General features: G+C 41.4%; 1 protein-coding gene across 1 annotated transcript; it reads left to right on the top strand.

The window, feature by feature from the left end:
* The first annotated feature begins 807 nt into the window (after positions 1–807).
* On the top strand, positions 808–5,041 carry LOC147005001 (disks large homolog 5-like). The gene is made up of 5 exons (XM_085836122.1): positions 808–971; positions 1,959–2,118; positions 3,339–3,482; positions 4,115–4,298; positions 4,796–5,041. The coding sequence occupies exons 1-5, from the start codon at positions 833–835 to the stop codon at positions 4,970–4,972; spliced, it is 804 nt and encodes a 267-aa protein (XP_085692248.1). The 5' UTR covers positions 808–832; the 3' UTR covers positions 4,973–5,041.
* Positions 5,042–16,421: the final 11,380 nt, after the last annotated feature.

Genomic DNA, 16,421 nt, shown 5'->3' with positions numbered 1-16,421 from the left:
CTTGCCCAGTCAACTAACCTATGTCTATAGTATTACCCTATACTTTCTGCCTGCACATCCGCACCTCTGTTGAATATATTATTTATTTCATACAGAAACTCATGGTCTAGCACACAGAGGGCTATAAGCAATACTGATCGGTGAAATTGGTGCAGTGAGAAAAACCCCCACACAATCTGATGGTCACACATTGGTGGCTCCATATTTCAGTTTCCTCTGCCAAAAGATTTCTAGAATGTTCTCAGAAGCATGACTGCATGTCTCCCTCCTAAGGGATCTTGGGGCAAATTTCAAATGCTAAACACAAGGCTTCATGAGTGTGGTCCCTAACACACACCCACACTGCAACCAGCCCTGAAGGCTCAGCATGGATGAGATTTCATGCACCTGTATATGATTAGACAGGAGTAGATTTTGGCTGCATAATCATATTGGTATGATTTCTCACTAAGTTTTAATGGCTCCTATTGCTGATTGAGGAAAATTTAAGGTAGGATGAGATATTTCTGAGAAGGGTTTGGAAAGGAAACACAGAGTTAGATACATAGGAATTACTTAGGTGTGGGCAATCAAGCCTAGAGCAAACCCTCGCTTTGGAAAGAGGATGTGGCTCAATGGCTATGCCCCAGGAAAGAGCAGCTCAGCTTCCTGTCAGTACAGGGAGAACATTAGCAGGGAACCAAAGGCTTTATGTAGTCCATGACATCAGCAGTCCCTTCTTGGACATTCTATTGTCTCCTGGAGAGTTCTAAGCAACCTCTGTGATGTCACCAGTGTTGTAGTTACAACAAGCTGACTGAGATTTCTCAGTCAGAGACTGGACATTGCAGTGATGGCCCTGCTTGCCCGACTTGGTAGACTTTTTCAGAGAACCAATGTGGATGGGAGAGAGACCAGAGAGGGGAGGAAGGATGCTGGCCTTCCATCTGAGAGTAATGAAGGACGAAGGAGGTGGACTTGGCGAATGAGCAGTAAGTCCTGGGAAGTGGATGTTGAGCTTCCTGGTAGGGGTGGCCTGAGCTGGCCTTTCTAGTAATGTGGAACTGGAGACTCTGGGTAGCAAAAAAACTTCCATGGTTATCAAAATTCTTGAATCATCAAGGATTTCAGAACAGTACTTTTCCATCCCCTAAGGCAGGAGTTGGCAAGGTCAAAGCTGTTGGGCTATGAACTTCAAGTCTTGACTTGCACTGGGTATTGTGGGTGTTACTTGGGGACAGAATGAGATCATCAGGAGTGACAGCGGGTCTAAGCTATGCCAGTTTGAGGGAGGGAATACCTGCATTTCAGTCCATGGCTTCTTTAAGCTCCTGTAGTTATCTGACATTAGTCACAGGGAGAGAATGGTGCTCCAGACCATGATGTCATGTTCTCAGAACTACTCTGACCTCCTGTTGGTGACAGTTCCTACCTTACCTTTCTTTATCACCAATTGTGGGTGGCAGCCATTTCTATACTGTAAACAAAGAACAAGCAGTTGATAGACCCAGAGGGGGATTCTATTTTTATTTCTGGGATGTTTTGTGTTTCAGGGGGGAAGTTGATCATTGTGATGAACATATTCTCCCCCTGCCTGACTTATTAAGCCAATTCCTTGGCTTAGAGTAACAGGTAGGATATCTGAGCATCTCCAAGATCTCAAATACTTGTGATAGTGAATTTGTAGTCTGACTTGTGAAACCACAGGGCTCAGGGCTCTGAAGCCAAGTTGTACCCTGAAGAAGACATCTCTCTGGTCCTCATAAGCACGTTTAAGGGGGAATGAGGATACATCTGGCTACTTACATCACCTGATCTCTCTAGAGTGATGGTAGAACTGAGATCCACTCAGAAGAAATCTCATACTGGGACCAATCTCTTGGTGGTGTTACTAGGTTACAGGCCTTTTTCCTTCTCTTTGGTAAGTCCACACTCTTTGCATTCTCACATCAAATATTCTCATATTCATCTACCTACAGTGGCTCACAGACAGACATCATCCCCTATACCTGTCATGAGCAAGGAGCAGTTTGAGAAGGAAGAGAAGGAGCTGATCAAAGAGATCCAGCTCACTACCCAGGAGACAAATGAGCTGAGAGATCGCCTGATCTATGTGACCGAGGGATCCATGAACAAGAGGTATACGTTGCTCCATACCTGTGGTGTCATTCCGGGGTCTGCAATGCCTCCTTCATCTTATGCTTTTAAAGGGGTGGGTTCTAGGAAGCTATACCACCAGAACATAATTGGGCCTCACTTCATGCCCCTAAATACTTATTAGAGGAGTGGCCACACTTGAAGTTTTGTCAGGATCGAGAAGGGAAATAGACTCTTCTGCTCCCTCCACTTGAAAAGAGGAACTTGGAGTCTGAGTGAAGAACTCAGGGAAAGAGGCAGTGATGATTACCTAGGGTTCATTTGGAAAGCCTTTGACAGGAGGTTTCTAGGTGATGTGTGTTTGTAGTTGTGTTTTTACTTGTCTCCCAGGTGATTGAGTGCTGGCACCTCCAGGTAGCAGCTGGAGGCACCTGGTCCCACATGGTTCTTCTCAGTGCTTGATTAGAATGCCTGAAGTTCATGCCTGTTCCTCTTTGTCTGTGTGCCTTATACTCTGAGGCAGTAATGTTGCATGCATTACTCTACCTCTCATTGTGTTCTCTTTGTCTCTGTCTCTCTTTCTCTTTCATTCTCTCACTCTTTGTTTCTCCATCCTGTGTATAGGTCTAAGTCTGTGAGTCTATGTGCATGCACAGGTACAGACCTGTGAATATGTTTTGTATGTTTTTATTTCTCTCCACAATTTGGAATCTAGGGGTAGGTGTTTTGGCCTGAGGATTTACTTACCTAAGAGTATCCAGGTGAGGTGGGTCCTGAGGACTGGTAGTCCCCACTTTAAATAGCATTGCACTTTGACTATGTTGTCACATGTGTTAGTACATTTGTATTTTTTGGGCAGATTATAAATCTGTGGTGATGTCTGGAATCATCTCCAGAATTATATATAATAACTGTCTCTACAGTATTAGGTATCCAGGATTTAGAATCCCTTTTTTGGAAACAGGGGAAACACCATCACAGCTGTTTGGTGGGTAAAGACCTGTAGCCTAGACCACTGAGAACATAACTGCTTAGTCTGCCCTTCAGACCTACTGAGTAACGCAGGGAGCCAGGGCACCCTCAATCTAGATGCCTAGCTTCTGGTGTTCAGGGGCCAGGATAGCCAGTTTCCCAAGGTTAAGAAAATCCCAGCATTTAGAATGCAGTGTGTGGTTTCCATGGCTGCTGTAGTCCAGGACCCAGCCTGAGTTCATGTGTTACTAAAAGCCTAAGTTTATGGAGTTCTGTCTTCCTGGGGCCAGGCCCTACCACAGGCCAAATGGACATTATAAAGAACTGAAATTAAAGGAGAAGGAGATCATGACATTCCTACATGAATTAGAGAACAAGAACATGGAGGCCCGAGAGAACAAGCAGGAGCTCAAGAAGGAGATAAATTTCTATCGGTAAGTTCTTGTCTGGGAGGCCAACACTTGTGAAATGGCCATTTCTGCCTTCCTTTGTTTCTGGTCGGGAGACTGCAGGTCTGGTTCTATACTTTATGCTTTTTAGGCATCAGTGTGCCTTGGATTTTTGGACTCAGTTTTCCTAGGTCTCTAGGAGACTGTTACCACTGCCAGTGTTCTCCAGGCATCCTCAGGAGCCTCTAAACAGACAAGTGATTCAGATCATCAGAAGGTTATTATGTTGTACTGGGCCTGTGGGGCTCAGGCAGGGTTTTACAGAGCTAAGTGAGGTGTAACATGAGGATAGAACGCCCTCCCTTTGGTTCTAATGACTACCCTGATTGTAGTTGCACCCTACTAATTGGTATTGTCCCAATGCATGGGCTGTCATGAGTAGATGGAGATCCCTGTTTCTTTTGGAAAAACATGGAGCCTTTTGGTGTTTGGACTGCAGCACAAATTTCTTCTTCCATGAAATGGCTATTTGCTGTTTGTACAGCTGTCATGGATGTATTCTGGTGGATTGTATTAGGTCTTCACAGGAATCAGGGTACATGTCAGGTTAATGGGACCTGTAAGTAGAAATGGGAGGAGGAGGCTGCAGGAACTTACCATGCAGAGTGTGTTTCCAGTAACCTGCACAGCCGGCTCCTGCTGGAGAAGAATCTCATAAAAAAGAAGTTGGCAATATTGCAGCAGGAGAAGAAGGAAGTACTGGCTGATTGGGCCGTCATTCGTCAATGTTTGATGGAGTTGAACCTGAGTGGTACAGAAGAACAGGAGAAGACCAACAACCTGGAGACTAAAGAACATCAGGTAGGGACAAACAATTCGGCCAGGCTATGAATATCTGATAATTGGCACAATAGAATCTATCTTTGCTTCCTCCCACCAACTTTTTAATCCATACTTCCAAGCAGCCGCCCTCCTCATGGAATGTAGCTGTTCTTTGCTCTTTTTTCACACAAGTATTCTGGGAAGTTAGCCTCTTGTGAGACTCTGAATTAGCCTCTTTGGAGGCACTATTATCACTGACAAGTGAACCTTTCAACTCTGCTTTAGTCTTCAGTCCACTCAGGGTGACAGGTGAATAACATGTCACATTCTTGCATGCATGTCTTCAGATAGGTGGAATGCTATGTGGAGGTTTGAGTGAATTCTGGGTCCTATCTGCAGATTTCACATCAGTAATTTCAGTTAGAATATTAATGTTGACTGTCAAGTAAAGATGAGGTAGTGGGAGATAAAGGTCTGACAGCTGCCATGCCTTTCCCCACCATTCCTGTGTCTTAGTAACTGCATTCCTTTCCCAGGTCTCAGAAACTGCTAGAGAGCTGGGATTGGCCACAGCTAAAGAAGAGACCATCTTGCAAAATGAGTTGTCATGCCAGGAGGCCCCTGCTGACCCTGATCTCCAGCATCCAGAATCTTCCTCAGATGAATCTTCCCCATATGAATCTCTTTATATCACATGTCCTGAGTGGGAATAGGCCCTAACTAGGAAGCCATGGCTGATTCAGGGTGTTATTGCCTTTTCTCTTCAGACAATTCCTCTTGGCAGAGAACGGAGGTGACTGCACTGCTAACAAATGTCCAAGAGGAGTAACAGGCTATAGGTCTGTGCTGCTAAAAGTGAAGAAAAAAGATGAACAATAATTTTTTTATAGTTTTGTGAAGTTTTCATTTTTTGTTCTTTGAGTTGTTGCTATGTTATTTAGAAGTTATATGTTCTTATTCTTTTATTTCATTGTTTATTTTTGCCTTTATCTCTATATTAATTGAAATTGTAAAACCTATTTTTTAAAAATTCTATTTCTTATGCAAAGAATGGATTTGCAAGTCGTGACTTTTGAGACCATCTTCCTTATTCAGGTTTTCTATCCCCTGCTGTAGACCTAGAACTCACATCCAGAGATGGATCTTTGTAAGTTCCAGACAGCCAGGGCTATATAGTAAAGTCATAGCCACCTAGGGGTATACAAGGTGATGAACTTTTGTGTATCAATAATTTTATTTACCCCATGGACACACACTTGGTGATGTAATCACTGCCATACTGCATCCATGGTGTCATGAATTCTCATACTCCTAACATATAGCACTCTGTCACACACATTCATTCATGATCCTGTGAGCCAGATACTGAGGAATATACAATCATTGTTCTAGAGCTGCTGAGGATATAAACACATTCAGAAAGGAATACAAAATAAATCAGGAAGGCCAGAGCCATATGCCTCAGTTTACTTGCAACAGAGCATCAGTGATTGAGGCGAACAATAGCTTCCCTTTGGTTCTGGCCTGAAAAGGTCAGAGCCATTAACTGGGAGAAAGTTCAGGGGTCGTCCCTCCTGAAAGGGAGGGATGTCTAAACATGGCTTTCTGTGAGCCAGAGTTTTTCCTTGTTTCTAGTCAAGAGTTAATATTTACCCTGAGAGGAAGATGTCCTTGGGTCTGCAGATAACAGTTTCTTCTTGTGAAGTTTGTTCTCTTTCTGAGGAAATGACTCCAAAAATGATAATATTGTCTGCCCAGTGCAACTATGGAAAAATGTTATTGTTTGGGCAAAATTGGCAAAGTCATAACCCGTGTTTTTAAGCTGTAGAAATCAGTAAAGCTTTGCTTCTTGCCACCAGAGCAGTAGTCTGTCTGTTTCTTTAAGGCATTTGCAAAGCTCATCTTCGTCAAGTGATAACCACACAGCAGACATAATGACCTTCCATTTCTTGCTGGGAAATAGCTTTTAATAGATGCTGTTGTCCTTGACCATAAACTTGCTTTGTTTTGCTGTTGCTGATTAGACTTATGTTGAACATTTATGTGAATGGGTGTTTTTCCTACTGAATGTAATACTGTATGTGGCTCCTCCTGAGGGACATTTCCCTCAGAGCACAGATGGAATCACAACCACTCCTAGAGATGATTGTTAGGTACCATGTGGGTCTTCTAGTGAGTAGCAGATGTTCTAACCTGTGAGGCATCCACACACTTCCTGCAGTTGGCTTTTGCCCTTCCAGTGAATATGCTGTATTAGATGAACAGAATCAAATCCACTTGAGTGGAGAATCTCAGAAGATCTGTAGGTACAGTGCCTGACCTGCCCACACTCAGTGTCCTAGGCTGCCAGGCATGTATACACGGCTCTGATATTACCACTGCTATTTCTGTGTTCAGAGCCTTTTAATTGAACAAAAAGGGGTGGAAGGAATATTGCTGTTTGTGTGCTCTGCTCCCTCAAAAGTCCCTAAAAACAGGTGCAGTCAGGTGAAATCTTAATTGATCAGATAAGGCTAGAGGCTCTTATTGGGCAGGGGGAAGAAAGGCAGAGCTGAGATTTTTAGAGAGGGGAGGTGAGATGGAAAAGAGAGAGGGAATGAAGGACAAAATAAGGAGGAATAGGAAGATGGTGCTGGACTACGGGGCTCTAGGGGCCATAAGTAACTGGGGATTTCATAAATGGGAAATAGAGTAATGTAGGTACATTTTCCTGATCTAAGTGTGCAGGTTGTATTTGTATGTGTTGAGTTTTGCATTGTTTACATGGGCATTTTGTGGTTGTAGATTTCCCCTAATAAATTTGTCTGGCATATTACAAGGGTTTTGTGTTATTATTTTAAGAGGTAAAGGGGAAGTGTGAGTGGCAGCCAGCTCACTGGAGGCTAGCCACAGGTGGTGGATGGCATTGGAAGTATGAACAGCCTGGCAGCAGCTAAACATGGGAAACAGGGCAATAGTGCTACATGGGGCTGGCCACTCAAGGTTAATGAGATCGTCTTTCCTGTCCCTAACCACTTTAGCATGGATTGGGTTTTGTTTTTATGTTTTGCTGTTTTTCTTTTTTGTTTTTTTGTTTATTTTTTTTGCTATAAGCTACAATAATGTATTTCTTTTTGTTCTAAGCATAGTAGCAAACTGTTCTACTTGAAAAAAAAAAAGATCCCTCATGACCTGTTTTTTTGCCTGTGATCCAAGCCCTCCCCAAACTGTGTAAAATCCCTGTGTGATAAGTTTGTTGCAAAGTGGGAGTCTTAACACAAGAACAGGGTAGGTGGTGAAGTGAAGGGTGTAATGTGTAGGCAGCCGCACGCCCAAAAGATGCCCTGGACCTCCAGTACACCAGCGCCTTAAACAAAGCCATTGCACAGGTTCCAGCCCGAATCTGGCGCCAAACCCTCTGAGAGAGTGTTACACATCAAAGGGGCCGACATACTGACGAATCCCAGGAGGATACATAGCTCTCCACAGTGCTGGGGTGGATATAGGCGGTCCTCCAGGGGTTTCCCTGAGTTCCCCAGTAGCATGGAGGTGTTCCTGAAATAAAGAAAGCTGTTGAGAAGAATCCGACCTTGTTGCATCTTTTCTTGCTGGACAAGGTGAACACAACAGTAATGGGGAATTCTGGAAGAGTATTGGGTGGCCTAGGGCAGGCCAGCTTCTGTAAGCACTCAGCATACACACCTATTATCCCCTGCTGTGTCTACTCTTATCCATATTTGTACATGTAAGAGACTTTTCTGTCAGCTTCTGTAATTTGTACATAGTTATTTAATTTGGGTTATAAAAAAGTTTACTGTAAGAATGGCATATTGAAACATGCTTCCCTGCACCCAAATTCAGAATAGCTATAGTCACAGTCCTGTAGAATACATACTCCTCTTGCAAACAAAACAGGTTCAGAAACCAAAAATATTAACAATAAATAACAAAAAAAAACCCATCCACACAGATCTATTTTAAGAATTCAGATGTCATAGGATCTATTTTCTTCTTTAAATGGAATTTTAACTCCAGAAATAAAGGCAACATAAAGTGAATTACCATGCTGTGTGGCCTACTGTGCAAGGAGAAGTGACTTGGGCATTTCCAGTACTGTATATAAAGAAGGTATTCATAACAAAGCTGCCTGTCACAGTTGGGATTTGCTACACATCTCATAAAAGTCTCTTCTTGGTCAAATCCCCCTAAGTTCTCCCTGATTTAATCCTAAGAAAAGCCTTGAGCTGCAGTGCAATGGACAAAATTCAACCCAAGACAGCCACCACCATGCAAGTGACTAGTAGAGGCTATCCTACCTATGCATGCTTTGGACCTAAGTAGCCAAAAGTGGCTTTCCCTGTTTCTCCACAGGGGCTACCTAAGCAACTGTGAATCTCAACCAGCTACAGCAGTCATCAGGCCCAGTCCCCTGCACTCCTAAACTTGGACCTGACTGAAAGAAAAGATGGGAAAAATCTAATAATAATTCCTTCATTTACTTCTATTGCTGCTAACATAATCGTTATTGTTGTTATTCCCAGGGAAGGCCCTGGGTCTACACTGTAATAAGCAATAATATTGATCTCTTTTCAATAGCTAGGCAGCTGTCAAAGCATCTCACTTAAACAACATCAATGTGAGGTCTGGATTCTTATCATCAATGACAGATAAGGAAGCCAAAGCTCAGTCTGATGGACCCACTTGCCCAAGACTGTACTTAGAGCATGGCGATGAGAAAATGTCAGTCTGATTATGGTCACCCACTCTTCCTTCTCTGATACCACACCCAGCTGGCAGGGTAACAGACCATCTGCCCATATACACCTTTGAATTAGTCCTGACCCCTCATCACTGCTCCCCCTAGTGGTCAAAGTGATCAATGCTCTACTCCCTACAAGCAAGAGTGAGCAAGTCCTCATCTTGTGAGGTGAGTGAGGACTGAATGAGGCACAGGGGAGCCTGGTACTCTCAGGAGTCCAGTCATGAGGCTGTGGCTCTCCAGCTGGCTCCACAGCCCACTCCCTCACCCTGTCCTTGATTTGGTGATGTGCTGAACCCATGCTGGTATAATAGCCATCTTTGCTTTCAACTTTCTAGCTCCTATTAATTCTGTCTATCCAGAAAGGTGACAAACTTACTCTGCCTAGAAAGAAAAGCAAGTCTGAAACACAAGAAAAATAACACTAATTTTGTTATGTTTTGGTTTTTCGAGACAGGGTTTCTCTGTGTAGCTCTGGCTGTCCTGGAACTCAATTTGTAGACCAGGCTGGCCTCGAACTCAGAAATCCACCTGCCTCTGCCTCTCGAGTGCTGGGATTAAAGGCATGCGCCATTACTCCCAGCAAAAAATAAAACTTTTATGCTTTTGTTTTACTTATGATTTTTGTTTTAAAGTCCAGATCTACCCTCTGTCTCTTCCACATCCCCTATCTCCTCCCCTGTCCCACCTTTGTCCACGAGGTTCCCCAAACCCACCCCACCAGACCTCTAAACTTGCAGAGACCTCAGTCTCTTTAGGGTCAGTTGCATCTTCTCTGACTTAACCCAGACCCAGCTATCCTTTCCTGTATATGTGTGAAGTCATAGCACCTAGGGATACACAAGGCAATGGTCTCTTGTGTGTGGATCATGTGGCTTACCCCATGTACACACACTTTAAGATGTATTCACCTCCATACTGTATCCATGCTGTCATGAATTCTCCTACTCCTAACATAAAGTACTCTGTAACACACATTCATCCATGGCTCTGTAGCCAAACATTGTGTAATATACAGTCATTGCAGTGCAGCTGCTGAGGAAATAAAAACCATCACAAAAGAATATAAAATAAATCAGGAAGACCAGAGTCATGTGCCTCAGTTTTGCTTGCAATACAGCATCAGTGATAACCACACACCAGATATAATAACCTTCCAAGTCACTCTGGGAAATAGCTTTTGATAGATGCGGTTGTCCTTGACTATAAACTGCTGTGTTTTGTTGGTGCTAATTAGGAAGGACAATTGAAGCTCCCCTTTTGCCATAGAAGATCTAAGAATATATTGTGGAAGTACTTGTTCCAGGTGACTGTGTAAGTATTTACTGAATAGAACTGACTCAGCCTGGAGATGAACCAGAGAGTTAATGTGTGAAAGAATTAATCCCCTCTCATTGATGTCAGATAAGGGCATCCTTTGGTACATATGCAGCTGGAACCATGGGTCCTCTTTGGTTAGTGTTTTGTCCCTGGAAGCTCTGGGGAATCTGGTTGGTTGATTTTGTTGTTCTTCCCAAGGGGTTGCAAGCCCTTTCAGCTCCTCCAGTCCTTCCCGACCTTTAATATTCTTGAAATCAGAGTAACTTAATATTTATAAAATAACTGAAAAGATTTTCTTTTTCCTGTTTTTCTACTTTCTTATTCCCATAAACTTTCTCCTTCAGCTATATCAGGACTTTGTGTGTGTGTGAGTATATGTGTGTGTGTGAGTGTTTGTGTGTTTGTGCATGTGTATTTGTGTGTTTGTGAGTAATTTATGTGTTACGCTTTGTTGATGTTTATTTAACTTCTCTAAAGGTTCTCAGGAAGAAGGCTTCTGGAACACACCCATCTCACTTCCACTAAGTCCTGTTCTCAAACTGTATAGTGTCCTCACCAATAGGGATTTACCTTCTAGTTTTAGGAGACAAAACAGGGAGAAAGCAGTTGATTACTTGTATTGTCCCTTGGGCTCCCTTAACCATCAACCCAAAGGAGGTTTTCTATGCCTTGTTATATGTCTTTTGTTATGTAGTCTATCGGTCCTGAGGGAAGCATTTTCACACCAAGTAATTATATATGGATACACATACATATTGTGTGTGTGTGTTTGTGTGTGTGTGCATGCAATTTTAGATAAATATAACATGGTATATTTTTTATATTTTCTCAAGTATTTTATTGTTATTTATTTTTTTCTTTTTTATTAGATATATCGTTTATTTACATTTCAAATGTTACCCCTTTCCTAGTTTCCCCTTCAAAACCCCCCTAATCCTTCCCTGCTGCCCCTGCTCGCCAAACCACCCACTCCCATTTCTGGTCCTGGTATTCCCCTATACTTGGGCATAGAGCCTTCACAGGACCAAGAGCCTCTCCTCGCATTGATGTTCCCTCTCTTCTTCTACAATGTTCTTTCTCCTCCTTCAACAACTACACTTCTGTTTTTTCCATTCTTTACTTCATATCACCTGTACCGGGCTATAGCTCTCTCTAGAGCTTCTTCTTTTCATATATGGTCTTCCATTTCTTTCATGTCTTCTGTGGTTACTCCAAGTTATGTACTTACATCTAAAGATTGGGAGATAGGAATCACAAATGATCAACATCATGTGGAGTTTGTTCTTCTTGTGTATGGTTTATATCACTCAGTGTATTTTTTAGGTTCATGCATTTAGCTGAAACTTTCTTGATTTCATTTTTCCTCACAATTGAATAATGCATTGTGTGTATGTGCCCTGTTTTCCTTATCTTTTCATCAGTTCAAGGACATTTAGATGGTTTAAATTCCCTACCTATTGTGACTACAGTACCAATGAACATAGCTGAGCAGATTTCTGTGGAGTTGGATGTCATTCCATTGGACCATAGGTAAAAGAGTGGAATGTTGAGTGATATGTAGATTTACTTTTAGCTCTTTGAGATTTCTCCATATTAATTTGGTTAGCAGATGTATCAATATGTAAACTCAGGAGTTAGGGTTTTCCTTTCCCCACATCATTTTCTGTATTTATCATCATTTCCTTTTAAATTTTTCCTTTTTTCATGTTTATTGAAAATATTTTTTCATTTCTTATTAGATATTTTCTTCATTTACATTTCAAATGCTTTCCCAAACGTGCCCTATAGCCTCCCCCAGCCCTGCTCCCCTAACCACTCACTCTCACTTCATAGCCCTGGCTTTCCCCTGTACTGAGTCATAGAAAGTTTGCTAGACCAAGGGGCCTCTCTTCCCAATGACGGCCAACTTGACCATCTTCTGCTACATATGCAGCTAGAGACATACTTTCTGGGGGTATTGAAAGTTCATATTGTTATTCCCCCTACAGGGTTCCAAATCCCATCAGTTCTTGGGTACTTTCTCTAGCTCCTACATTGGGGGCCCTATATTCCATACCATAGATGACTGTGAGCATCCATTTCTGTATTTGCCAGGCATTGACATAACCTCACATAAGTCAGCTATATCAGGGTCCTTTTAGCTCAATCTTGCTAGCATATGCAATAGTGTCTGAGTTTGGTGACTAATTATGGGATGAACCCCCAGGTGTGCAATCTCTGGATGGTCGATCCTATTCTCAAAGACCAAACTTTGTCTCTGCAACTCCTTCCATGGATATTTTATTCCCTATTCTAGGAAGGAATGACATATCCATGCAGTTGGTTTTCCTTCTTCATTTTCTTGTGTTTTGGAAGTGGTACCTTGGGAATTCTAGGTTTCTGAGCTAATATCCACTTATCAGTGAGTGCATATCAAGTGACTTCTTTTGTGATTGGGTTACCTCACTCAGGATGATATCCTCCAGATACATCCATTTGCCCAAGAATTTCATAAATTCATTGTTTTTAGTAGCTTAGTAGTACTCCATTGAGTAAATGTACCACATTTTCTATATCCATTCTTCTGTTGAGTGACATCTGAGTTCTTTCCAGCTTCTGGCTATTATAAATAAGGCTTCTGTGAACATAGTGCAGCATGTGTCCTTACTACCAGATGGAACATTTTCTGGGTATATGCCCAGGAGAGCTATTGCTGGATCTAGTGGTAGTACTAGGCCCATTTTTCTGAGGAACCTCCAGACTGATTGCTAGAGTGGTTGAACATGCAATGGGGGAGTGCTTCTCTTTCTCCACATCCTTGCCAGCATCTGCTGTCACCTGAATTTTTGATCTTAGCCATTCTGATGAGTGTGAGGTGGACTCTCAGGATTGTTTTGATTTGCATTTCCCTGATCAGTAAGGATGTTGAACATTTTTTCATGTATTTCTCAGCCATTCAGTATTCCTCAGTTGAGAATTCTTTGTTTAGCTCTATACCCCATTTTTAATGGGGTTATTTGAATTTCTGGAGTTCAGCTTCTTGAGCTCTTTGAATATATTAGACATTAGTCCCCTATCAGATTTAGGATTGGTAAAAATTCTTTCCCAATCTGTTGGTGGTCTTTTTGTCATATTGACAGTATCTTTTGCCCTATAGAAGCTTTGCAATTTTATGAGGTCCCATTTGTCCATTCTTGATCTTGCAGCACAGGCCATTGCTGTTCTGTTTAGGAATTTTTCCCCTATGCCCATATCTTCAAAGGTTTTCCACACTTACTCCTCTATAAATTTCAGTGTCTCTGGTTTTATGTGGAGTTCTTTGATCCACTTAGTATTGAGCTTTGTACAAGAACATAAGACTGGATCAATTCACATTCTTCTACATGATAACTAGCAATTGTGCCAGCATCATTTGTTGAAACTGCTGTCCTTTTTTTTCCACTGGATGGTTTTAACTCCATTGTCAAAGATCAGGTGACCATATGTGTGTTGGTTCATTTCTGGACTTCTATTCTATTCCATCGATCTACCTGTCTGTGGCTGTACCAATACCATGCAGTTTTTATCACAATTGCTCCATAGCACAGCTTGAGGTCAGGCATGGTGAATCCCCCAGAGGCTCATTTATTGTTGAGAATACTTTATGCTATCCTAGGTGTTTTGTTATTCCACATGAATTTGCAAATTGCCCTTTCTAACTCAGTGAAGAATTGAGTTGGAATTTTGATAAGGATTGCATTATATCTGTAGATTGCTTTTGGCAGGATAGCCATTTTTACTATATTAGTCCTGTCGATCCATGAGAATGGAAGATCTTTCCATCTTCTGAGATCTTCTTCAATTTCTTTCTTCAGAGACTTGAAGTTCTTGTCTTACAGATCTTTCACTTCCTTAGTTTAGTCACACCAAGGTATTTTATATTATTTGTGACTATTGAGAAGGGTGTTGTTTCCCTAATTTCTTTCTCATCCAGTCTATCCTTTGTGTAGAGAAAGGCCACTGATTTGTTTGAGTTAATTTTATATCCAGCTACTGTGCTGAAGCTGTTTATCAGGTTTAGGAGTTTTCTGGTGTGTGTTTAGGGTCATTTATATGTACTATCCTATCGTCTGCAAATAGTGATATTTTTGCCTTCTTCCTTTCCAATTTGTTTCCCCTTGATCTCCCTTTGTTGTCCAATTGCTCTGCCTAAGACTTCATGTACTATATTGAGTAGGCAGGAAGAAAGTGGGCAGCCTTGTCTAGTCCCTGATTTTAGTGGGATTGCTTCCAGCTTCTAAGCATTTAATTTGATGTTGGGTACTATTTTGCTGTATATTGCTTTTATCATGTTTAGGTATGGGCCTTGAATTCCTGATCTTTCAATGACTTTAATCATGAAGGGGTGTTGGATTTTGTCAAATGCTTTCTCACCATCCTACGAGATGATCATATGGGTTTTGTCTTTGAGTTTGTTTATATAGTGGCTTATTTGATGGATTTCTGTATATTAAACCATCCCTGCATCCCTGGAATAAAACCTACGTGGTCAGGATGAATGATTGTTTTGATGTGTTCTTGGATTTGGTTTCTGAGGATTTTATTGAGTATTTTTGCATCGATATTCATAAGGGAATTGGTCTGAAGTTCTCTTTTTTTGTTGGATCTTTGTGTAGTTTAGTTATCAGAGTAATTGTGGCTTCATAGACTGAATTGGGTAGAGTTCCTTCTGTTTCTATATTGTGTAACAGTTTGAGGAGAGTTGGTATTAGTTTTTCTTTGAAGGTCTGATAGAACTCTGCACTAAAGCCATCTGGTCCTGGGCTTTTTTTGGTTGGGAGACTATTGATGACTGCTTATATTTCTTTGGGGCAAATGGGACTGTTAATATCATTAATCTGATCCTGATTTAACTTTGGTATGTGGTGTCTCTGTAGGAAGTTGTCCATTTCATCCAGATTTTCCAGTTTTGTTGAGTATAGCCTTTTGTAGTAGGATCTGAAGATGTTTTGGATTTCCTCAGGATCTGTGTTATGTCTCCTTTTTCATTTCTGATTTTGTTAATTAGGATACTGTCCCCGTGCCCTCTAGTTAGTATGGGTAAGGGTTTATCTATCTTGTTGATTTTCTCAAAGAACCAGCTCCTGGGTTGGTTGATTCTTTGAATAGTTCTTTTTGTTTCCACTTGGATGATTTCAGCCCTGTGTTTGATTATTATCATCAGAACCCAATATGCTGACCACAATGATTCCTGGATACTCCAGCACACCCAAAAAGCAAGACACATATTTAAAATCATATTTCATGATGGTGGGAGAAGATTTAAAGAAGGGCAGTAATAACCCATTTAAAGAAATACAGGAGAACAGTGCGAAGGAGGTAGAAGCCCTTAAAGAGGAATCACAAAAATCCCTCAAGGAAGTACAGGAGAACACAGCTAAACAGGTAGAAGCCCTTAAATAACTACAGGCAAGCACTTCTAAAACGATAGAAGAAACACAAAAATCCCTTAAAGAATTATAGGAAAACACAATCAAACATGCGATGGAATTGAACAAAACCATCCAAGATTGAAAAATGGAAGTAGAAACAATAAAAAAAAAAAACTCAAGGGGAGAGGACTCTGGAGATAGAAACCCTAAGAAAGGTATCAGGAACCATGGATGTGAGCATCAGCAACAGAATAAAAGTGATGGAAGAGAGAATCTCAGGTGCAGAAGATTCCATAGGGAACATGGACACAACTATCAAAGAAAATGCAAAATGCAAACAGATCCTAACACAAAACATCCAGGAAATCCAGGACACAATGAGAAGACCAACCCTATGGATAATAGGAGTAGATGATAATGAAGATTTTCAACTTAAAGGTCCAGGAAATATCTTCAACAAAATTATAGAAAAAAAAAACTTCCCTTACCTAAAGAAAGAGATGCCCATGAACATACAAGAAGCCTACAGAACTCCAAATAGACTGGACCAGAAAAGAAATTCCTCCCAAAACATAGTAATCAAAACAACAAATGCACTAAATAAAGACAGGATATTAAAAGCAGTAAGGGAAAAAGTTCAATTAACATATAAAGGAAGGCCTATTAGAATTACTCCAGACTTGTCTGCCATTCTTGACAACTAGTCTTGAAATG

Source organism: Mus caroli, unplaced genomic scaffold (genome assembly GCF_978045245.1).
Source record: "Mus caroli unplaced genomic scaffold, Mus_caroli_1 scaffold_4, whole genome shotgun sequence".
NCBI classification, from domain to species: Eukaryota; Metazoa; Chordata; class Mammalia; order Rodentia; family Muridae; genus Mus; species Mus caroli.
The sequence above is the reverse complement of the archived record's forward strand: the minus strand, read 5'-3'. Positions and strand labels throughout refer to the sequence as shown.

What these genes read in the sequence shown, in the direction of transcription:
- LOC147005001 (XM_085836122.1), top strand. Translation starts at nt 833, where the DNA reads ATGGCCCTGCTTGCCCGACTTGGTAGACTTTTTCAGAGAACCAATGTG. An exon ending in GAGGGATCCATGAACAAGAG is followed by an intron (nt 2,119 to 3,338) that starts GTATACGTTGCT and finishes TCCTGGGGCCAG; the next exon opens with GCCCTACCACAGGCCAAATG. An exon ending in TGGAGACTAAAGAACATCAG is followed by an intron (nt 4,299 to 4,795) that starts GTAGGGACAAAC and finishes TTCCTTTCCCAG; the next exon opens with GTCTCAGAAACTGCTAGAGA.